This window comes from Balaenoptera ricei, chromosome 4 (assembly GCF_028023285.1).
Source record: "Balaenoptera ricei isolate mBalRic1 chromosome 4, mBalRic1.hap2, whole genome shotgun sequence".
Taxonomy (NCBI): Eukaryota; Metazoa; Chordata; class Mammalia; order Artiodactyla; family Balaenopteridae; genus Balaenoptera; species Balaenoptera ricei.
The window spans coordinates 34,821,631-34,847,310 of NC_082642.1; the positions used below are offsets into that span (position 1 = coordinate 34,821,631).

The 25,680-nt window shown below is 42.0% G+C and overlaps 1 protein-coding gene across 4 annotated transcripts in view; it reads right to left on the reverse strand.

Annotated features, from left to right (window-relative positions):
• ZNF385D (zinc finger protein 385D) overlaps positions 1–25,680 on the reverse strand; it is a 949,347-nt gene that overhangs the window by 308,379 nt on the left and 615,288 nt on the right. Inside the window, exon 1 of one of the 4 annotated variants that reach the window (XM_059920405.1) lies at positions 19,950–20,271. The exons of 1 other annotated variant lie outside the window; for it this stretch is intronic. In XM_059920405.1, coding sequence (XP_059776388.1) covers positions 19,950–19,971 — 22 coding nt within the window. In that variant the 5' untranslated portion in view covers positions 19,972–20,271. Of the gene's footprint in view, positions 1–19,053; positions 19,186–19,949; positions 20,272–25,680 lie in introns of those variants that run through there. 2 more of the 4 variants (XM_059920406.1, XM_059920404.1) reach the window with 2 other exon arrangements.

Below are 25,680 nucleotides of genomic sequence, written 5' to 3' on the forward strand. Positions count from 1 at the left end.
CACTTTACCCCCTTGGTGTCCATACGTTTGTTCTCTACATCTGTGTCTCTATTTCTGCCCTGCAAACCGGTTCATCTGTACCTAGTGGAACATTCTATCTGCACAAAGTGACTTAAAAAACCCAAGTCCCTCCCAAAGATAACAACTGCTAATGAGTTCTTATGTTTATTTTTGGAAATGAATGTGGTTACATCAGGATAGCTATCAAAGAACCCTCTTATATTCTCACTCCCAAAGGGATTTCTTTGAGGATTTCTCTTTACCCTCCTGAGCCTTGCTTTCACTGCTGTGACATTCGAGATGTTTTTTTTCCACATCACAACATAAAGATATACTTATGTTTTTCATGGCTGTACTCCCTTCCAACATCTTGAATGTACCATAATTTTATCTAATGGATCCCCTACTGATGTTCACTTTTGTTGTTTCCAGTTTGAGCTTTAAAAATCAACACTGCATTTAACATCCTTATTTATATGTGTGAGTGACCTTATACAGTGTATTCCTAGTAACAAGCTTGTTAGGGCTAAGAGTACCTGCTATAAAAAAATAAGCATATATAAGTATCATCAAAGCACCTTGTACAGAGTTCACAAAAAATGTATTTTCTTGCACACAACTGTGTGTAAGAGTGGCTTTTGCCATACTCAACTTTTAAAAATTTACTAATCTCCTAAGTGAATGCCTATATAGCCCATTATTTTTACTTATATGTTGTTAATTATGAGTGAAAATAAGTGTCGTTTTATATTTTTACTGGCAATATATTTTTCTTTATTTGTAATGTGTCTGCTCATATTCTTCATTATTCTTTCGAGTTGTTTGTCTTTTCTTATTAATTCTTATAAGCTCTTTGTTAATTAAAGAAATTGGCCATTTATCTGCCAATGGTGTTTAAATATTGTTTTCCAAATGTGTCATTTGTTTTTTTACTTAGTGTTTGAATTGTTTTTCCCAAACACAAGTTATTAATTTTATGTAGTTAGATTTATCATTCTTCTCCTGTATAGTTTGGGTTTGTGTCCTGACTACAGAGGCCCTTTCCATTACAGGAGTATAAATTTATTCACCTGGGCTTCCTTCCATAAATTTATGGCTTAAGTTTTTATGTTTGAACCTTTGTTCAATCTATAATTTATTTTGGTATAAAGAGTGGAATAGGAATCTACTTTATTTATTTGTCTAAATGTTTACCCAGTGGTACCAAACCCAATGATTTAATAATTCCTGTTTTCAACAATGAATTGAAATGTTACTTTATCATAACTTACACCCCCATATACATAAGTATTGAGGTCTACTTCTAGATGTTCTCATCTGTATTTTATTACCTATTATTCAGGACCAAATTATTTAATTATTATGGTTTTAGGATACAATTTAGGATAAGTATCTCCTGTCAGATAGCTCCTTTTTCATAATTTCCTGGAGTGTTTGCTGATGTTTCTTCTTTCAGATAAATTATTGTATCATTTTGTCTAGTTCACAATTAACTCCTATTAGTATCTTTCGTGCTATTGCATCACATTTTTGGGTTTATCTACGAAGAGCCAACAATCTTATGATATTAAATTGTTGGGGGGGAAGTTGAAAATACTGATTCCTGGGTTCTTTCCTTGGATTGTCTGACTCAGTAAATCTAGAGTGGGAAATAGGAAATTTAGGAAATAGGAAACCGTTAAAACTCTCCAAGTGTTTGTTCAGACAACTTTGGGAAATACCATACATGGAAATTCAGAGAAAGGGTGTTTATTCCTCTTATGAAGAATTAGATGGTCTTCAAGAAAAGGTGGTACATTGACAGTAGACCTTCTGGAAGCATTAGTAAGATTATGTTTTCACATAAAATGTTTAAAGGACAGAAAAAAATTGGAGTGAAAAAACAATGAATGGTTAAATTTTCAGAGACACAGAGGCAAAAAAAAAAAAAAAAACTACATGTCAGGTAAGAAGGAAAACTTGAGGCCAAGTCTCAGAAGGGTTAGGAAACTAGGCGTGGTTCTGCAGAGCCAGAACTTGGGATGAGAGAAGAGGAGTTTGTAAACATGAAAGTGCAAGGTAAATTGGGGCCAGAACCTGGATCATCCTGACCACCTGAATAAGAAGTTTTGGAAGCTCTGCATGAGGAAATAAGAATTGCTACGGGCATCTGAGTATGTGTGTGCACGTGTGTGTGCATGTGTGCACGTACGTGCGTGTGTGTTTGTGTGTGTGTGTGTGTGTGTTGGGGGCTATCGGGTCTGCAGCTAAGTCCTGGCCTAGCACAGTGTTGGCTAAGTTGGAAGCATGAGAGAGTAAGTCAGGAAACTCAGTAGGGACGATTACAGCTGTTCACACTGAGATGAACGCTGTGCACAGCTGGCAGTGAGGGGTGGAATGAAGGAGGCTTGATCTGCTTCTGGGCTCCTGCAGGCACTAGTGATTTATGGCTCCAATGAGTGCCACCCTTTCACCCCACAGCCACTGTAGGATCAGTGAATCATAGGGCTGGGAGGGACCTGTGAATTCATTTAGAGGCTGAGAAGTGCAGGGATCCACCCAGGTTTAAACCCAAAGCACAGGATGGCAGACAGGAGCCCTGACTCAGGAAGCAGAGAGAGAGGAGTAGAAAGCTGTGAGCCTGCATTCACTCCTGGCCCCCACACTTTGGGTACAACATCAGCCAAGTAACAGTGTCAGTTTCCTCATCTACAAAATGAGAAGAACATTCATTTTATACTTTCGTTGTGAAGAAAGAATGAGACAATAATCAATTCCCCTGACACCCTGAGGAGGACAAAAGGTCCTGGGAAAGAGTCAGCAGACCTCTATTCTAGGCAGCCCACAGCTCCACCACTCACTACTGACTCTATTTGCGCTAAACAATTAAACACATTAACTTCCCATCTTCTACCTATAAATATAAAGATGCCAGGTGTCAGACAAGATCGCAAGATGCCATCCAGATAGGAGGTCCTTCTAATGCCTAGTACACAAGGCTTATAGGATCTCTAGGATGGGAGAGAACTTTAGATGCTCAAGGAACAGAGGGAAATGTAACTTAGGACATGAGGGAGTGAGTTCTACCCAGTACTCCTTATTAGCATGTCATAAAGTGCAATGATTTCCTGATTTCCTTCACTTAATTCTGTTGCTTTGACAGCACTGGGGGCTGCTAGGATGGTGCAAAGAGACAGCAGGTAACATAGGAGACCATCTCCAACAGAAGAGAGAAAAAATGACTGCTTCCTCTCCCTTCCTTTAGGGTAGGGCTCTTAGTACTATTTATATTTTATCAAGGGTGGCTGCGATTGTCCTTAAGACTATTCAACAGCACGGACCAGGGAAGTGATAACCTCCACTTTATAGAAATGTCCCCTCCTACCAAGATTCTACAGAAGTGGCCCAGGAGTAATGTGCTGGGAAGAAAATACCAAAGGGTGGTGTCAACATTTGGCACACAAGACATCCAGTCAGGAGGTCTTGGATTTGAATCCTATGCCTGCCATTTTCAATCTATTTAGTCTTGGGCAAGAAATGTAACCTTTAAGGGCATCTTTCCTCTTTGGTAAAGTAGAGAGAATGACATCTAGTCCATTAAAACATGATCATTCCTTTAGGGAGTAAATGAATTGATGTTTGTAAAGAGCTCCAGAGCTCAATAAACGGTGATCATCATTACCGTTTGGAGAATTGGGGTCTTCAATAAATATGGCATTTTTACCATAGAGACACACTATAGACATTCCAGATTATTTCTAGGTCTAATGTTTTCTAAACGGCAATGATGAAAAAATAAGAAGAAGATGGAGTTGTTAGGAATAGAAGAAAAAAAAAAATCACTGAAATACAGAATTAGGCAAATGTGCTTTCACCTTTTAATGGCTATGGACTCCAAAGAAAATGAAGCTTCCAACCATAGCTGGCTTTAGATCTAACTGAATTAGAGCTCTTTCAAGGATCTGCATTCTAGTTTTGAGGCAAGATGGCACAGCCCCACTTACAAGATGCATTCTTTCTGTTGCATTCATCCCCATTTGAAAGCACAGGGTATCTTTCGATTTTATGGCATTACTGCTTTTTTGAATATTGAAACCAATATCCATATGGAAGTAGCACAACGGAAGTAAGTGGAGAAATAGATTGGAGAGGGGAGCGCAAGGACGAAAAAGCATAAAGTCACTCATTTTGTTCCACTTTGAGAATTCATGCTCTGAGAAGTCTGCAAGGCAGTTTTCACATAAAGAGGTTACCAGTTTGAAAGCACCTACTCTACTCTTTAATGAAAGAAATATATGTAGAAATTGATCAATAAAAAATTTCCATGGGACACTTTGGCAATACCCATGAGAATTAAATATGTCTTCCCCCTAAATTCCACTTCTGTAAATTTACTCTATGGATATATGTGAATGTGTACACAAAGAATTATGTGTGCACAATGATATTCATTGTTTTTATTAGTGAAAGAATGAAAAGAACTTATTTTTCTTTTAAAAGGGCCAGTAAAATAAATCACAATATGTTCCTGAATTAGAAAACGGTGTAGCCATAAAATTAAAAAAAAATAGAAACATCAATATATGCTGAATAAAGCAATATGAAAAACAGGGGACACGGTATGTTTCCATTCCATGTAAAAACAAGAGGGGGGTGTATACATATACCCTTCCATAGAGTTTATTTTTCCAGCTTTATTCAGATATAATTGACATATAACGTGGTATAAGTTGAAGATGTACCACGTAATGATTTGATGTGCATATATAGTGAGAATCATACTACAATAACTCTAGTTAAAATCCATCACCTCACATAGTTGTAATTTTTTTCTTGTGATGAGAAATTTTAAGATGTACTTTCCTAGAACTCTCAAATATATTATAGAGTATTGTTAGCTATAGTCACCACACTGCACATGACACCCCCGGGATGTATTGATCTTATAGCTGGACCACCTTCATCCACCCCCTTCCCCTTCTGTAGAATGCAGTCTCTCGAATAAAACAGAGTGCACTAGGGTGGGGATAGAAGATTTCGTTTTCACTATTTGCCCTTCTACGATATTCTCTTTCAAAAACTGTACGTGTATTATTACTTTTTCCAAAAATAGAAAATATTCTATTGAGGGTATCGAAAGATGTCATGGTCTCCCTCAGGGGTTCCTGGTGTTCTCGGGAACGCCCCAAAAATTCGGATTATCATCTGATAAGAAAAGATCGCCCCACACCTGGCACATTGTATGTGCCCAGGAAGAAGCCAGTGAGAGAGAAATCGCTGTTCCATTTGGAAGAGAGTCGTCACTGTGTCAGGAACACATACACACACACAGAGGCCAGGCCCCCAGGCACGGCTCCTGCAGAGGGAGACCAACTATCAATGCCATTTGCAGTCTGTGTAAGCCTTGACTTTGGAGCATTGCGTGTTCCATGAACAAGACTTCCTATCTCCTACCCTTTCTGGAAGGGAGCTGGAATGTTTCCCTGCTCTCAGCCTCAGGCCCCACCAGCAGGTGGCTGGTTGACGGACAAGCTGAGATGCTCTCTGCTTGTGTGTTGGTTCACGTGTTAGTTTGTTGCCTCCTCCAAAAACCCATGATCTATCTGCGTATTGAGGATGTGCTCCCGCACTCTGGCTTTCAGAGGCTGAGTTTTACTCAAGGTCACACCAAACAGTGTGGCCAGGGGCTGACCCAGCCCGGCCACTTGCTGCTGCCTCTTTGCTCGCACTCTCTGTACTCGTGTTTCCTCATCTGCAGAGTGGCACACTGATCATTCTTCCAACAAGGCCGTTAGGAGGAGCGGTGGGGCCCATACCCTGAGAACAGCGGCTGGCAGGGACCAAGCACTGAATAAACCTCAGCTATTTTTAGTAGTGAGTTACCACTGTCTCACTTTACTGATTTGGAAGCTGAGGCTCGCGGCCACTTTTGCAAATTCACGCCACTGAATCGAGGCTTGGCTTGTAAGTTGTGGTCGGAGCCTCTTCACTAGCGCCCAGATACGTGCATTCACCAAGCACTTGGCCTCTATTTTCCTGTCTGTGAAATGGAGACTTTGACTCCATATGTTAGAATGGCAGCAGCTCTGACTGCAGCAAGCAGGGATGGGACCAGAGACAAAAAAATCTCCCAATTTTGCCTTTAAGATGCTCATAAGTGAAAATGCAACTGTGTTGGAACCTTCCTGCAGTCACATTTTATGCTCGAGGAAAGCGCAAGAGTAGCCTCTCTCTGTTGTTCATTTGTTTTCTCGTCTAAAATGCTAGTAGGCAGCAGTTCAGGCCACGTAACCACTACTGTGGAATAATTTGTTGCTTGGAGTAGCCCTACTTACTAGTCCTCATAGAAAAACAAAAGTGCACTTTGCTTCTCACATAATCGCCACATATTTGGCAGACTAAGTGCTCTGATAAACGGTTGGCATTTGACAGGTGAGTGAATCGGCTTTCCCAGGTAAGGACGGGCAAAGCCAGCCACTTTCACCCAAGATGAGGCCAACTGAGCATGGGCATTTCAGTGGAAGCTGCCTTGTCTGTTTGTGTGCCTGTTGTTTTAAGGCTATCGATTGTTAAGACAAGGGTGGGTCAGGAGATGGAAAAACAAATCATTAGCTGCAGCCGCCCTCATAAGCTGTTACAACGCTCAGAGAAACACTAATGGATAAACAAGGTCAACAGAACACAAGGGGCCAGCTCACAATGTCCCAAGGTGGCCAAGCCTTAGCCAGGCCTCTCTTCCCCTAAACAACAAGCAAAAATCATTAGTATTGACATTCGGGGTAGGCAAACCGCACGTTGAATGAAGAATGACTTCACCCCGGCTTGCCCATCATATCTGTGGGCAGGAGGTAATTTACAAGCTGCCCTCTCTGTACAGAGATGGTGCAATATAGATGGTCCATGACCACTTACACTTGATCTTTGGGGTGTTTCTTCTTTTCAGTGATGGAGGGGAGTGCTGAGTCAGGTCAATATTTAGTCAGGATGAATATAGTGACAGCAGGCCCAGTGCTCTGCGTACACCATCTAATTCAATCCGTATAAGTATTCTAGGAAGTTTCATTTATTATTCTTATTTCACAGATAGGGCAATGGAGGCTCAAAGAAAGCAAGTCACTTGCCCGAGTTCTCTGTGGGGAGCTGGGTCTTGAGTACTGAAGCTAGGATTCGAACTTGAGCTACTGGAACTAGGGTGAACAATTCACCCCAGTCCACATGAGACTTCATTTCAGCACCCAAACTCCCACGTCCTGGGGAACCCCTCAGTCTGAGGCAGAAGTGAGATGGTTGGTTACCCTAAGTGGAAATCTAACTGTGGACCATTCAGTACCTTGTACGATAGAAACAGAGGAACACAGGTTGGAGACTTAGACCTGATTTTCCACGTCAGCAGAAAGCCACAGGTCAGCTAAATGATCGCTAAAGAGTCACTACTTTAAGTGTGGTCAGTGGCCCAGCAGCACAGACATCTCCCGGGAGCTCATTGAAAGGCAGAATCCCAGGCCCCACCCCAGACCTGCTGAACCAAGATCTGTGTTCTAATACGATCCTCTGGGGATCTGTATGAACATTAAATTTTGAGAAGCACAGTTCTAAAATCCTTTCCAGAACCATCCCACTGTGATCCGAAATCAACTTGCACAGCATGCATCTCTTTTGGGTGCCAGCTCTAGAAAGGGTCCCAAGGACAGGGGAGGAGGGTTCATCCCTAGGGACTTCCAGTCTATAAACTGAGGCAGGGGCTGGATGGGGCAGCACAGAGCAGCTTGTAATCAGGTCCAGACTTCATGCCATGGACTGATGTCCCTCAATGTAAGCAGTGTGTTGAGACGAAAGAACATAAGCTCTGGGCTCAGATTGACCTGGGTTGGAGTTCTGACCCCACTGCCTGAGTGACCCAGCAAGTGGGGACTCCTGAGTCACAGCGTGCACTCTGTCAAGTGGTTAAAGTCACCCGTCTCGGTGGTTCTCAAGCTGGCTGTCCTTCAGAATCAACTGAGGCGTTTTAAAAGAAATGCAGATGCCTGGGCTCCAGCCCAGAGAAGTGGATTTAATCAGAGTGCCCTGGTCCTTGATGGTAGCATAATTACAGAGTTCTCCAGGGGATTCCTTTGCGCAGCCAGGATTTAGACCCACTGGCCTTCCTCTTAAGGATGATGGTGAGGTGCTGATGAAGTTACTCACGCCAGCATCTGGGACAAAAACAGGCATCCTGGCTCTGCTAAATTCCACTCCTCAGTCAGTGGCGCCACACCACCTGTCAGCACCAGCACTGCTCTCCACAAACGGGAGCTGACGAATTCTCTAAGGAAACCAAGAGGTCCGTAAAGTCCATGGCTTGGGCTTCTCACAGTGATGTTCTTACTTATTAAGCGTTTTATTTCATTTTATCCTCTTATTTTATTTTACTTATTTTGGCCATGCCACAAAGCTTGTGGGATCTCAGTTCCCTGCCCAGGGATTGAACCCAGTCCTTGGCAGTGAAAGCCTGGAATGCTAACCAAGCCTCCTGAAGTTAGGAAAAACCAGGCAACAGTGCCAACTACTAGAGCTAATCAATGAATTTGGTAAAATAGCAGGATACAAAATTAATGCACAGAAATCTCTTGCATTCCTATACACTAATGATGAAAAATCTGAAAGAGAAATTTAAGAAACACTCCCATTTACCATTGCAACAAAAAAAATAAAATACCTAGGAATAAACCTACCTAAGGAGACAAAAGACCTATATGTAGAAAACTATAAGACACTGATGAAAGAAATTAAAGACGATACAAACAGATGGAGAGATATACCATGTTCTTGGATTGGAAGGATCAACATTGTGAAAATGACTATACTACCCAAAGCAATCTACAGATTCAATGCAATCCCTATCAAACTACCAGTGGCATTTTTCACAGAACTAGAACAAAAAATATCACAATTTGTATGGAAACACAAAAGACCCCGAAGAGCCAAAGCAATCTTGAGAAAGAAAAACAGAGCTGGAGGAATCAGGCTCCCTGACTTCAGACTATACTACAAAACTACAGTAATCAAGACAATATAGTACTGGCACAAAACAGAAATATAGATCAATAGAACAAGATAGAAAGCCCAGAGATAAACCCACGCACATATGGTCACCTTATTTTTGATAAAGGAGGCAAGAATATACAATGGAGAAAAGACAGCCTCTTCAATAACTGGTGCTGGGAAAACTGGACAGCTACATGGAAAAGAATGAAATTTGAACACTCCCTAACACCATACACAAAAATAAACTCAAAACGGATTAAAAACCTAAATGTAAGGCCAGACACTATAAAGCTCTGAGAGGAAACCGTAGGCAGAACACTCTATGACATAAATCACAGCAAGATCCTATTTGACCCACCTCCTAGAGTAATGGAAATAAAAACAAAAATAAACAAATGGGACCTAATGGAACTTAAAAGCTTTTGCACAGCAAAGGAAACCATAAACAAGACGAAAAGACAACCCTCAGAATGGGAGAAAATATTTGCAAATGAAGCAACTGACAAAGGATTAATCTACAAAATTTACAAGCAGCTCAATATCAAAAAAACAAACAACCCAATCCAAAAAATGGGCAGAAGACCTAAATAGACATTTCTCCAAAGAAGATATACAGATTGCCAACAAACACATGAAAGGACGCTCAACATCACTAATCATTAGAGAAATGCAGATCAAAACTACAATGAGATATCATCTCACACCGGTCAGAATGGCCATCATCAAAAAATCTACAAACAATAAATGCTGGAGAGGATGTGGAGAAAAGGGAACCCTCTTGCACTGTTCGTGGGAATGTAAATTGATACAGCCCCTATGGAGAACCGTATGGAGGTTCCTTAAAAAACTAAAAACAGAACTACCATATGACCCAGCAATCCCACTACTGGGCATATGCCCTGAGAAAACCATAATTCAAAAAGAGTCATGTACCACACTGTTCATTGCAGCTCTATTTACAATAGCCAGGACATGGAAGCAACCTAAGTGTCCATCAACAGACGAATGGATAAAAAAGATGTGGTACATATATACAATGGAATATTACTCAGCCATAAAAAGAAATGAAATTGAGTTATTTGTAGTGAGGTGGATGGACCTAGAGTCTGTCATACAGAGTGAAGTAAGTCAGAAAGAGAAAAACAAATACCGTATGCTAACACATATATATGGAATCTAAAACTAAGAAAAAAAAATGGTTATGAAGAACCTAGGGGCAGGACAGGAATAAAGATGCAGATGTAGAGAATGGACTTGAGGACACAGGGAGGGGGAAGGGTAAGCTGGGATGAAGTGAGAGAGTGGCATGGACATATATAGACTACCAAATGTAAAATAGGTAGCTAGTGGGAAGCAGCCACATAGCACAGGAAGATCAGCTTGGTGCTTTGTGACCACCTAGAGGGGTGGGATAGGGAGGGTGGGAGGGAGACACAAGAGGGAAGGGATATGGGGTTATATGTATATGTATAGCTGATTCACTTTGTTATAAAGCAGAAACTAACACACCATTTTAAAGTAATTATACTCCAATAAAGCTATTTTTTAAAAAAAAGTTCCCAAAACGAACTAATTTACCAGAAGGTTAGTATTTAGGATCTTACACAACTCTGTTTTTTTTTTTAAGGAAGAAGAAAAATTCTGAGCCATCTACTTCTAATGCACCATTTCACTGATAGAGCTTCCTTCGGACATGGATCCTGAGTATCCCCATAAAACTGTAAGTTACAGCCTGCCATTCCGGGGGCAGCTAATGGAAACACGTGGCGCTGATCACGTGGCTTCCGGATTGCGCATCGCAAGGGCGTCAGTCCCTGTGAGTAACCTCCGCGTTGCCTCACGACAAGGGCACCGTAAGTTATAAACTGTCGCAGAGCTTTAGAAGCAGGCTTTGAGACAGATGCTAATAATTCCATACAGGAAGGGCGGAAAGTTTTGCCTTCATTTTTTTTTTTTTTTAATAGCACGGCCAGTCAGCCAAAGAAATCAGTGTTTAATAGTCGAGCAACACACAGAAGGATAGATAAAAATCGATACCAAATCCCTCTTTCCTTCCCAAGCAACTATTAATAAACTCCCTCAGCTTTCAATTGTCTGTCCCCATTAGAGTCTTGGGCAGGAAGGAATACGGGGCATGGAGTCTTTATGGAGGTTTCCTGCCCTGCTCATTTCTCTATTCTGCCTCTGCTTCTGCCATTTCCCTTCGTTATAGAATAATGACAAAGAAAAGATTAGAAGTAGCCTGGGCGGTACATCTAACCCCAAAGTACCAGGGGCTATTTGAGGAGGTAACCAAATGCTCCCTCTCTCAGCGCACACAGATACCTCCACGGGGATGCATCGCTGAACATATATTCCCAAATTGTCATGTTTTCAAAATCCGCTCTTTTCTTTCTAATGCACTTGGTTTTTCACATCCTCATACCAAGGCCAATTCCTATGGTGCTTTGCAGATTATGAAGTGTGTTTCAACCTCTGATTGAATCTCTCTGTCAGACAGACCCTTTAACCCATCGTATAATGGGAAAAATTGACACAGAGAGATTCACTAATGTGTCCAATGTCATACTACCAGAAAGTGACAAAGTGGGAACTTGACCGGGGAGGATTGGTGAGGAGCTGCTGAAAGCTCTTCACCTATATTTCTTTCCCTCCTACATGCATCTCCCCCAAGCAAACCTCTCACTGATAACTGAGAGATTTTTACAGAGACGCTGTCTCATTTAGAGTGCTACTTATATCAGTTGTAAGATCTCCCTCCGGGTCTGTGGCCAGTTTGCCCTGAGATCTGTCTCTCAAACTTTGGACTGCCCAGGTGCTGACATGTGCAGAATGCACTGCCCAGGCTGCCTTGTTGGTTGCCCTCTGGCTGGATTCCACCAATGAGAGGCAGAGGCTATGCACTGGAGGGCGGGCGCAAGAGAGAAGTCAGGGTATTTCTCCATCTCCCTCTGTGCCTGAGGCTGAATCCTTCCATCCTCAGTGTCTTAGGCCTGCCGCGATTCCAGCTCCTGCCAGGAGGCCCTGGGTCCTGGCTTCCAGGACCATGTCTCGTCTCTCTCCATCTTACACTACCAGTTTCTCGCTATTGCTAATCTCTGGGTTGCCTCCGCACCCCTCATGGGGCATCTCAGCTCCTCCATCACCCACATAACTAATGACCTGCATTAAAGTCCTTCTTTGTGAATTAGCTGACACGGTTGCTGTTTTCTGGTTTGACCCCGAAAGATATCATCACTTTTAAAAATTTTTGCACATTTGTATACTGGGTTGGATATAGAGGGAAAAATCAAGAAAGAATCAGATTTTACTGATGGCTCACCATGGACTTCCTGAGGCTTGGCAGTTTTATATGCCTTGTATATTTTAGTCCTCAAAAGAGAACTGTGGGAAACACATTATCATTATTCTCCTTTCACAGAATAACCTGGATATCAAAATGTGAGGTGACTTGCCCAAGAATACAGAGCCAATAAGTGGAACGGCTGAGATTCTAACGTAGGTTGTTTTTACTTCTTTATCAGTCATGGAATAAAGACCAGGCTGGGACTCCCTTCTGGAACAAATACTGGAGATAATGTTGTAAGTATCAAAGTCTGTAGTACAAATGACTTGCATTATTTTTACAAGCATTGAGCTAAATAGTGAAACAGCAGGTATACGTAACACATAATTAATACAAGCCTTAATATCTAACGATGCTTTGGGAAAACTGAAGCAGTAGAAAAAGCCAGGGTCCTGCCCGAGGACAATTCATGCCTTTTAATTAGATTTTTTCTGATTATTATTTGATGTGAAAAAATAAGGCGGAATAATAAAAATATGGATTAGATTCACACTTCTGTTATTAATTGTGACTCCACAAAGTCAAAACACACATACATCTTAGACCTCAACCATTTTTATTTATTTCTTTAGCTATCAGCTAGAATATTCTTTCTAGCATTATTATTACAAAGAATCTTCCTTTCATAAAAAATATCTCCCTACGCTCTGCTATAAAGAGTAAAGGGCACTGAAATCAGCCTCAAAGCACTGAATTGGAGTCTTGGCCTTAACTTTTACTAGATGTGTGACCTTGAGAAAGTTGTTTCAGCCATCTGAGGCTCAGATTCCTCATCTAAAAAGAGGAATAATTATATTTTGTCTACCTCCTACAACGGATCATTTTGAGGAGAAAAAAATAATGTAGATGCATTTTAAAAAATACAAATTGCTCTACAAGGATCACGTTTATTAAAGTACGTTTACATTCATTATTGCGTTTTTATCCTCAGAGCAATCTGCCACAAGTGCTTTCCTTCATCAGCAAAATGCATTAACATGAAAAAGGTAAGTGTGAAGACCACCTTTACAAAAGCCTTGCAAACAGCAGTTTTGCCCAGCCTTAACAAATGGCAATTTTTGAAATTGGTGGTCTTGCTGAGCATTTCCGGCTACTTGCACATAAGGTGGTTCCTGCCTATCCCAGCCTCGTGGCCAGAGAATGCCAACATCTGTAGTAAAGACACAGAAAATGCCAACATCTGGGTTAAAGACACAGAAGCCAAGTGCAGCCGAGAACTGACACTGTGACCAGGTGGATTGAAACAAAGTGCAATTCTATCATCTTATCTGATGATTTTGCGTGTTCTTCCGACATTTTCGAACATCAGTCTTAATATTCTATAACTCTGTCCCTCTCCTTTTACACTGCAGAGTCCTATGAAGAAAGATGTAAAGTGAACCAGAAAAAAGGGGGTGGAATTTCTTACATTCATTTAAATATCTAATATCTAAGGGCGCGTCCTGACTTCGACATTTTGAAAACAAACAAAAAGCAGCAGCTACTGTTTCAGCAGCAAAGCAGTGCGTTTCTCTTGTCAACTCACATTCACCAGTTTTGCTAGGGAACGTCAGCCTTCTGGATCCGCTGAGGAACTGGATTCCCTTCCTCTCTGATCTCCAACACCCATTTCATCTTGCAGTTTCAACACCTATTTGTAAGTGCCTATGTGCCTGTCACTGGGCTGAGCAGGGTGCTGAGGACACCTGAGGTTAAACAACACTCAGGCGTTGAAAGAACTCTCAGCCCCCAGCCCCATCCCTGCCCCCCAGTCCCGAGCTCCCTCCCACCAGGCACCGCTGTACTTTGGGGCAAACAGCATTGCTCAGACCACCAGCTGACACTGCTGCCCATTTCCCCTCTGACCTTGGCCCAGGTAACTTTTCTCCTTCCTCCGTACTTACAGAAAAGTGATTACTGCAAGTGGGCAAAAAAAAAACAACAAAAAAAACAAACGTAAAGAAGAAGAAGGGGTTCAGTTCATCCCATCCAGTGCTATGATACAAGTTCATATGCATTTCAGTTGTCAGAATCCAGAGGGATTCACGGAAATGCCTTCAATTTGAAAGGCTGTGCAAACCTGGAGCTCACATTCAAAGAAGGCTGACTTCCAGCTGCTTTGTAACGATTTTAACGGGACAACAGAGCAAAGCGTCTTCCTATTTTCAGCCCTAGCAATTTGGTTCAAGCGTGATCTCAACCACTTTAAGCTCTGATATTTCTAGCCACCTCTTATGCTGTATTTTCTCTTAATGCCACCAATCATGTGTGAAATTCTGTCGCAAAACTAATCTTTGTGGGAAATGATATATAATGACTTCTTTAAAGAGACACAGAGAGAGAGGGGGCAGTGACTATGGCCTTTGTTGTTTTTTGACATGTTTTTCATAGTGTAATACAGATGGAAACAGCTCTTTCTCAAGGTCAAAGCCGAAAGAGTTTTCTGCTTATACAAGCATCACTCTTTCTTAAGCCGGAAAAGCCTTGAACATTATCCTCATGACTTGACTTTAAAAACATCTAAGGTATAGAATGGTTGATAAACTTGAAAACCAGCTGTGCTCAAAATATAGTTTCATATCCATCTTATTAAATCAATAAAGTTTTGCCTTTCAAATGATGTGAAAAGATTTACGAATATATAAAAGATGTGAATGAGAAATAAAATTTGGGTATTTATATAACAAGGCACTATTTTAGGATCCAGTGTTACACTTACACACGCACACACACACACACACACACACACACACATATATGCTAGCCAACACACCTGGTCTTATCAAGGGAGATTTCAGTCAAAAGCAGCTGTGACCAAATATTCTGCAGTGGAAGTCAGAAAACACTAATTTAAATTTTTCACTTGTTTTTTGGAACAATTATGCCACCCACAAAAGGGTAACTTTGCAAGTCGTCATTATCTCATGAATTTTGGAACTTGTCCCTTAAATAAACTCATCTCGTTTCCATGTAATTACAGCAACTAAGAAGGTCCTTTAAAAAAGAAGAAAAACTTAGCTCAAAATTTAAGGGTCCTAATAAAGAATCCATGTTACTGACATCTTGATCATCCTTGGGATTTGGTTCCCGAAAATGAGAAATTCATATGAATCTGAAAGAGAAATGTCTTGAGGGGATTCTCATAGATTTCAGTTTCCTGCATCTGATGCTTTCTGACAATATTCACCTGTCACATCCGCCATCCCTGTTATGTAGTAATTGACTGCATGCCATTTAGATTCATTTGTAATAGCACACAATGGTAATGACTTCAAACTTCAAAAAGGGAAACCTGGACTAACAAATTCCTTCCTGAATTATTCTCTCCCGCTGGCAACCTCGGGGAAATAGAAACATGTCCAGAGTGCCTGAGGGACTCAAGTAGACCTAATTCCCCATAACAGATCACTCAGTACCAACTAATTAGGATGAGTTAAATGTTTCCACTGAAAACACACACACAAAGAGGAATGTTTTTCTCTGCTGCCTGCTGTTTTCTGCTCATTTCCTTCCTTGTAGCCTTGCCGGGTAACTGCTTTTCTAACACAACCAAAAGTGTAAACGCTGACTGGAGAATGTTCTAAACATCCCAGCGGAAAAACAAAGTCCTTCCTATGACAATGTACAAACGTGGTTATTATAGGCAGGGGAATAGGCTGCTGGTCTAGAATCTTCCTACGAGATTTTTTTTCTAGCTGTTGTATTAAAAGCTTCCTCCATCAAGTATTTCTTGTTATGATAGGCACAGCGCTAAGTCTTCTTCATGTTTTTCTAAGGCATTTTAAGGAAGACAGCTGATTCACAATTAGCAGCACGCTGCACTTGAAAGGCTCATTCGCACTTTCTAAATTTTGCTCGCCCTTTTCTCCGGGTTTAATGGATACGCCATGAATAGTAGCATTGAGAGGGAGCTCTAATATTTGTCTCAAGTTCTGCTCATTTGTTTAAGGTGCATACTTTCTTTTTTGCAGCAGGATTCTCAGGGAGCAAACCCTCGCCCCTGCCTGGCTGTAAGTACCCCCAGAATCTCCATCTGGTTGATTTTCGGCCACATCGAATTTCCTCAGTGCCATCAGGCTCCCATTTTCTCTCCTGATGGCCAAGGGCTGTGACATGGCACCTCTCTGGCAAACTGTGGACAATTTGTGAGGTTGGCAGGACCACGGGCAGCTATTCATCACTCCAGCAGTGGAGAAATGTGTGCAGCCAGATGGAAGGGGAAGATGATTCAGACATACTGGAGACAGTACACGGTTACAGACTTCTGCTGGGATGCACCTGCCCTTCATGCCAGCGCTGTCCCCTGACCCAACTGTAACCAGGTGACACGGGGCAGGTCTGCTGTACTGACAGCCGCCCAGGACCGCTGCCTTCATCCGCTGAGAAGTCTTGCAGCTGCTTGTTGTTATCTGCGGATCAATTTTTTTTTAAATTTATTTTCTTATTTATTATCTCTAGGTCTCACTTGCAAACTGAGGATCATAATACTACCTTTTTCTTTTTCTTTTTTTTTTTTTTTTTGCCACACGTGGGATCTTAGTTCCCCGACCAGGGATTGAACCCGGGGCCCTCGGCAGTGAAAGCGCAGAGTCCTAACCACTGGACCACCAGGGAATTCCCTATTTCCGGATCAATTGTTGTTAACGGCTCTTCATCCTCGGCACATGCCATTTTTAAGTCTGTCAAATATTCCTGGGGGTGGACAGGGTAACTTCACAAGTCTTTATGATTTTCCCTTGCTTTTACAGTAAATCCCAATCAGGTTGTTTGCTGGGATTTTTCCTCTCTTCTTTCTCCCGTGTGAACCTGATTCTTAACTCCAAGTAATGAATGCGAGATCCACAGAATAAGTAACAAACGTATCCACGGTGACCGAACAGCAAACTCTTAAATTACTGCGCAGTCAGTGCAAATGAACAATTATTGAAAACACTGCCCTAAAATTTCAGTAGGAGATAAGAGTGAGGCTTAAGTCATTAAAAGGGTCCATTAGCCTCGTGAGTCTGAGACAGCACACTCAAAACACGAGCTATTCTGGAGAACTGGAGATATTACTTATTCCACCAACTTGCACACACACAGCTGACTCCAACTGAGAAAGGACAGGGTCCCAGTGTCCAGCCCCTAAGGGGAAGGGGGTCTACAGAGAAGCAGAGTCTGGGTCAGTCTGTCCAGGCAATGAGTCTTTAGTTAAACTTGAAAGGCGTAGCAGGCGAGCAAAACTGACAAATTAGATTATTTACAAGGGAAGTAAATACCCTGCTTGCATACCAATTCCTCGGGTGTTAGACCATCACCATGCTCTTCATCACTCCCTGCTGGGGACACAAATAAAAGACTTCTGACACCTCTACCCCATTCCCGCAAATCATCAGAAAAGCCCAAGAATTCAGCCCTGCTTTCCTTTTGTCCCTGTTCTCCCTGACCTGATAAACCCTCTGCAGTTCAAAAATGAAGAAGAAAGTCACAGTTTGGGTGACCCAACTGCAAAGTGAAAGCACTGTTTTGAAAAATTACCTGAAATAGCTACACACACCTAAATACACATATGTGCCTACGTACATACACACACACATACATTCTGTTAAGGATGTGCAACATTAAAATGCTGTTGAATCTTAACACGCCTGGGTCGTATTGTCAATTCTGACCCTAGATCATGGACCACACATTTTATGAGAGACAGGTGGGCTCCCAGAGTTCTGGATGCCGAACAGCTTGAGGGAGGGGCTGCATAATAGAACCTGAAAGAAACAGCATTCCTAAATACACACGATTTCCTCCGAGAATAGAAAACCGTATCTCATGCCGGAATTATGGTAAGACCGAACCGTGCTCATGACACAGAGGGCAACTTTAGCCTTGCCTTTAAAAGAGTATAGTTTCATCTGAAGCAGGACATCACATTTCAATGTGTGCTATTAAAAACTTGCATTACACAGTGAAACTAATTGCCCTGTGAATCACCCTGCTTTACAAGACGGCTGGACTAGCATGCAGTTAATAATACGAGCTGGCCCAGCGAATATTTCTCCAAGAGACGCAGGAAAATCCAGTACAGCACAGATGGCCTCTGGACCAGTACTTTTACACCACTGCTCTGGTTAACACTACATCCTCACCACCATCACCTTAGGCATTGTTGCAAGAGGTTGAAAACTTAAGCTAACATTAAAATCTTCCTTTCCATCTCTCAAATACCATTACAGATGCTGAAATGTTATTTTGTCCAAAAGACATATTATCTTTACAAGCTTTTGCATGTGTCAAACACATTCACAATAAACACTTGCTATTTTATGAATTGCCAATTAACACGCTTACCACCTCTATCACTACCCCCTGGAAAGAGTGTTAACTCTGGATTCTGCTTAAATTTGTCTATCAAATGAGGAGCCTTTCTTTAAAATCGATTTTAGTTATTTTTAAGACTTATTTCCTAACATGACGCAAATTAAAGGGAAATCAAAACTGCTGTCAAGACAACTAAAAAGCATTCAGCTTTTGCATACTTTGGCAAATGTTTCAAAGGCTCGAGTGAACAAAACAAATAGTACGCACAGCAATAAACAACCGAGAAACTAATACTGCCCCAGCGCAAGTTTCTCGAAATACCTCTTTAATTGAAAAATGACTCTAGCTTACATATTTCCAAGCAAGTCAACTAATCACCCAGAGCGTTTGCATCATGGAACCCTCGCCCCTCTTCAGCTGCTCTCACAAACCTTTTAATATCAGAGAGATGCCCTTAGGTGATGATGCGGGATGAAACTTACAGAAGGAAAGCATAACTTCAGGGAGGAGGAAAGGATATTCCGTCTAACTCCTTGGCTTCCTATTTCGGGAAGGCTTTTGCCTTCTCCCCATCAGTAAGTTGCAGCGTTACAGTGCAAATGTGCAGCTCCCAGCCCACTTAACACCGCTCCACTAAGAGCCCAGATCTAAGCCTCAACATATTTTCTGGAAAGGCAGGCAGCTCCGCAGAAAACCTAAGGGAGGTTTCCACCACGGCACGCAACTAAACTGCACAAACATTTAACAGCTCCGAGACCTCTAAAGGTTTAAAATAATATGCATTTTGTGCCAGGCTGCTCTAGCTGGATGGAAAACTGGGATACCGTGGAAGCGTGCTCTCAGCTGCCCAAGCACCGCACACCAAAGAATGTTTTCCCTTTCTGCCTCAGAATTAGGGACAAACCAACATGCTTAATGAACCGTGGATATGGACTAAGCTTCCCCGGCATCTACAGCACAGAACTTTGTTTTACATTCCATTGAGTTTGCCCGTGACTTTCCCACGCCGCACCATTTCTCCTTCCTTACCTAGCTAAAAAAAAAAAAAAAAAATCAACTTCATGCACACAAATCGAGGCAAAGTTTAGCCACCCTCACCCCTGCCTCTTTCCTTTTCCAACTTCAACTCCTCTGCGACTAACAAACAGCCCCGATTGTAGCACAGAGGAAGCTCCCAGGGCTGCACCAGCCGGGTCCTCCAGTTGCCAGCTGAAGGTAGGTTTACTGGAATAGATTCTCGAGGCTTGCCGAGATTTTCCAAAGGGCTTGTCTGCCCTGGCGAAGAGCTGGGCACCCCCAGCATGACATCATCAGCGTGAACACTCACCAAAATACATTATGCTTCTCATTAATCAGACAGCCGGAACCCCACCGCGGCGTCTTCGGCATCAGCTCGCACCCAGGGCTGCCGCGCCGAGCCAACCCGTTTCATGCTACATTCGGCGGAAACGTCCCCGGCGTGGAGAGCAGGGGCGCCGAGCGTGCCGCCTCCGCCGCGGGATGAGCGCCTCGCGGGCCGCCTTTCCCGGGCTACGGTCCCCGGCGGCTGGAGCGTGCGCTCGGGCTGCCTGCTGCACTGCCCATCTTTACTGTAATCCGACTCCTCCTTGCGATGTCCTTGCTGCGCCTGTGACATCAGGACTGAGAGTACTACAAACAGACCCCCCCCCCACCCCGCTCCACCCCACCCCACCCCACCCCACCCCACCCCCGGTTCGCCGCGGCTCCGGGAGGCGCTCCGATTGCCTGCCTGGACCAACCATGGTGCTCGGGAAGCGTTGACGAGCCCAGAGACCTGGGAGGGGGCGGAGTGAGGGGCGCGGGAGGCTCTCTTAGAGAGAGAAGGGTCTCCAGAGCCACCGAGGCGCGGCCGGGGGGAGAAATTCACCGGGGGGTGGGGGGCGGGAGGGGACAGGGTTAAGGCGACTTCTGTCATTGACGTGTCATTAGACACACTTTTATCCCGCCCCTCCCGCGAGTGGCAGCATCCCCGCCCCAAATGAACCTCCCCTCCCAAGTTTAAAAGGCGGTAGGAAGAGGAATGGTGCCTTGTGCCTGCATTCTCTTTGCTGTGGGGTTGAGGGTTGGTTGCTGTCTGTGATGGTTATACCTAAAAGCCTCCAGGGACCATGGCTAGGGTAATACAGGTTTCCACTGAGAAGTGATCAGATCACAGAAACCCAGCAGTTGGTGAAGAGTTGCTTTTATTTCTTGAGTATTTTCTGAGCTAGGTTGATAGAGAAATGTAAAGAAAAATAACTGGTGATGAAAGGCACCTCGCACTTGCACGAGATCACATTTGCTGCCTCCCGAAGCAGGCAGTAGAAAGGACACTGAGGCTGAAATGATCCCTGACCCCTAAAGGGGAGAGACATTTTAGCCTGAAAGATAACCAGGATTGTGTCATAATTCAAGTCTGGTCACCAGTATAATATAGACACACACACACACAAGCACTCCCATTACATTTGAGATGAACAGTCGAGAAAGGCAAAGCTTAGCAAAGAAGCTTAGCCCTTACATAGAAAAGGATGTTAAAAAGAAATCCCTGAAAGCTGGACTGATTAATATTTCAATGCTCTGCACTGAAAATAAACCCATAGAGCAAGTTCAGTTTCATAAGGACTCATCTCTTTGGGGCCCAACTTACCTACTGGACCATTTAAACAAACATTTCTACAAAAATCTATTAAACTAAGAACTGAAGATATTGATAAACCATAATGGAAAAGAATATAAAAAAAGAAAAAAGCAAATAAAAATTTAAAAAAAAAACTGAAGATAAAGAACTGTAGCCTATGGAAGCAAGCAATTGATATATTTTAATAGTTTTGGTAAGCCATGGTAGCCAATATTTCTCCATTGTGATATTAAAATATTCCATGGTCTTTCCTTGCACAATTCTGTGTCTGTTGATGGGTTTAATACACTAGGAGGGGCTGAAGCCCGTAACAGCTTGCTCTGCAATCTTGCAGTGGATTATAAAGAATTTGGTGAATGCAAATAGATAATCATATATAAATCAGAAACATTACAGCGAGTCTTAGGATAAATCTGGTGATGCTCTTTTAGAAATAGTCTTCATTTAAAGCAATTTGGAGGAAGAAAATGTCAATAGTAAAGAATATTTACTTTTTTTACTCCTATTTTTAAACTAAAACTAAAAAGAATGTTACAGGAAAATCCTGAAGACAACACATAAGTGTTTTTCCTTTTGGACAGATGGAAATCATCCAAAAGTACAATTATTGGCCTTTCCCTCAGGCAAAAGAACCATCTGTGGTAGAGCTTATTCATGAAGCTCATCAGGTGTCTTGACGGCCTACATGGGCTAGGGGGCGCTGTAGTTTAATGTTAGAGTTTTTGGTCCTTTCGACTTCCTGTAGTTAGAAGGTGGAAGCTTTTAGAGTTGCATTTAAAACAGGAGATTTAAGATACTAAAGGACTCTCTTAATAATTAATAACACCCTTGAATTTGCGTGGCATTCTGCAGTCACAAGGTCTTTTCACTTATGTCATCTTTCTTACTAACAAACTGAGATCTCGAAAGGCGTATATTATAATCACAAGAACCTGAGGCTCAGAGACTTTAGGCAACTTTCTCAATGATGTCAGTAAATGTCAGTACAGAATAGTTGTCTTACTATTTGTATGTTGACTTTACGTTCAAGTCCCCAGCAGAGCTCTTTATTCAAATATATAAATTCTAAATTTCCCGTTTATAATGGCTCAGGTAAAGATCTCCCCCAATCGTATTACATCACTGCATGTTCCAGAAAAAAATATATATTTATATGGTCATGAAAATAAGAGGCAGAGAGCATTTGGTACTAGAACATTCCAACCTCTGCCGGGTCTGAAAGAGCATGGCATCCAAGGAGCAACTCAGTGTTACATTCATACAATGGAATTCTGTTCAAACAAAAAAATGAGGGTGTCTGCTTTATTTAAACACGTGTGCCCCGTCCACCTCCAATTCAGGGTTATCTGGAATGTCAAGACCTCCGATAGAAAAGTTGCTTATTTCTGGATGGAAAACAAGTGGTTTTGATTTTACTTGTACACTTATTATCGTTTCTTCTAAAATTACTTTATGTGTATATATTATATTTATAAAGAAAAAAAAGCGACTATTTTTATCTTGAAACAAAGTAACATCTAAACAAAGGCACAGCTGAGGTTGGCTAGACGTAGGGTTGTGGACTCGACAGCCGTGCCTGAGAGACGTGCCCATATGTCACCCCCAGGAGAGGACCCAGCAGCTCCCAGGGAAGGACTTCGTTCACACCCGTGGCTTCTCTCTGTCTCTCAGAAAGTATGAGAAGCTGAGAAATTCTGAGGGGGAATAAGGTAGAAATAGACCTTTCACTAGTAAAACAAAGGATGCCCTAAAACCAGTCACATATTTGGACTGAAAACATCATGGGAAGATGTGAATTTTCTCTTTGCTCAGATATCCGGAGAGCTGCCTGCCTGGATTCTCCTGTCTCCTGAAAGTCTTGTTCAAAGGTTTGTCAGGGTAGTCATTCCCAGTCTCCCTTCTAACAGTTCAGACTTCCTTCCTCCTTCCCCTGGCTTTTCCTAACCCCTCACCACCCTCTTAAGTCTCCATAACATTTATCACCATCTGACCCACTACTGTGGACATCTGTTCATTTTGATCTCTCTCCATTAGAATATCATCTCCACAAGGGCAGGGATTTTCCTTGTTGTTCACTGCTGTCGCCACCATCCTTACAAGGGTATCTGGCACTTGTTGCTACTCAATAAACATTTGTGAATGAATGAATGAATGAACATAACTGAGTACAACCTTACTCTGTGTAAAACATCATACTTTCCTATGTGCCTGCAGTCAATTCTTTGAGACTGATGGCGTTTGATGCAAACTGTTTACACAAATTGAGTGTGTCCATGCTTAGCAGCAGCTGTTCTTACATTCCATGCAATACAGATGCCAGGTGGTCCTGCAGACCATAATCTGTGAGCTTGCTTGTCCTGTCTCATAGCTGAATGCAGCAGTCATGCAGCACTGACTTAGCAGAGCCCGTTTATGTTGCCTTCCTCTGTGTCTTAGTTTTGCCCACTTTCATCTCTTCCGTATGTATCAGCAATAAAGTTTTATCCAATGTTCCTTATTCCAGGCTTGCCCAAGGCCAACCCATGCTCCATATTAGATCCATTATTATCTTTTTAAAACAGATGTCATCAACTCACTCCCTTGCTCAAGACTCTTCATTGTCTATTTCACCTACCAGGGTATATAGGGCCTTTCACAACTAGCCCCTGATTACTTTTCCACTTGTGAATATGCTTGATCCTTCACAAGCTTCACTCCAATCCCATTGCAGAACTACAGTTCCCCTAAAGACTACACTCCTCTTACCTGCTGTCTTTATCTGGACAGTTCCTATTCAACTTTTGGGGCTTTGTTCAAGTATTATTTCTACTGAGAACCTTTCCTAACTTCAAGAATGAAGGAGGTACTGCTCCTATTTTGTTTTCAGATAGCATATTATCTAAGTCCTACTTGAGCACTGAAACAGAGTGTGGGGATTTCCCTTTACTTGTCCGTCTCCCAAATGAAAGAGGATGCTCTTTTTTTTTTTTTTAAATCTCTAAGACCTAGTATAAATCAGTATTTAATGAATGATTCCATTATTTATCTATTCATTCATTCCATGTTTACTGAATAAATTCTATATCTTTTGAATGTCTACTTTGTGCCATGCATTTTACTAGGTGATGGATAAAGAACACTGCAGAAAGTGCAAAAGGCAATGGGGGACGGGCCTGAGGGTTACCAGTAAGAGCAGGAAGGTCAATGTGCTAGAGAGGAAGTAGGTACTGAGGAGGATATTAATAGTTGAAGTGAAATAGGTTACATGGAGCCTAATTCAGTAGGACTTTGGTTGGCCATATCATAAAGATTTAGACTTTTATTCTGACTTGTATAGAATGTCTTTGGAGTAACGTAATTTGACATATTTTAACAGGTTCACTATGGCTAATGCATGGAGAATGGATAAAAGGGAGCAAAGGAAAACACAGGTGACCACTTAGGAAGCCTTTGTAATAATCTAGAAAAGAAATGGTGGCTTAGACCAGGGTAGGAGCAGTGGAGATAGTAAAAGGTGATTGGAATCTATACATATGACAAAATGGGTCAATAGGATTTCTTGATGAGTTGGGAAAGTGATGGAAGAGAAAAAAAAGAGTAATAGATTATTTGAAATTTGGGGACTGAGCAATTGGAAGGTGAAATTTCCACTAACTGATAAGAAGACTGTGGAAAAACATGTTTGGGTGGGGGGGGTAGGAGGTAGTCAATGTGGGGCCTATTTAGTTTGAGTCCTATTATAATATTCAAGTGGAAACGTTCCCTAGCAGTTGGCCTGTATAAGTATGGAGTTCAGGGGAGATGCTTGAACTTCATATTTAAAGTCATTGTTTGTATCATTTTTTTTAGATTCCACATATAAGTGATATCATATGATACTTGTCTTTCTCTTTCTGACTTACTTCACTTAGTATGATAATCTCTAGGTCCATTCATGCTGCTGCAAGTGGCATTATTTCATTCTTTTTAATGGCTGAGTAATATTCCATTGTATATATATGTACCACATCTTCTTTATCCATTCATCTGTCAGTGGACGTTTAGGTTGTTTCCATGTCTCGGCTATTGTAAATAGTGCTGCAATGAACATTTGGATGCATGTATCTTTTCCAATTATGGTTTTCCCCAGACATATGCTCAGGAGTGGGATTGCTGGATCCTATGGTAGCTCTATTTTTAGTTTTTTAAGTAACCTCCAGACTGTTCTCCATAGTGGCTGCACCAATTTACATTCCCACCAACAGTGTAGGAGGGTTCCTTTTTCTCCACATCCTCTCCAGCATTTATAATGAACTTATATACAAAACAGAAATAGACCTAGAGACATAGAAATAAACTTATGGTTACCAAATTAGGAGTTTTCAATTAACATAATACACACTACTCTATATAAAATAGATAACCAACAAGGGCCTACTGTATAGCACAGGGAACTATA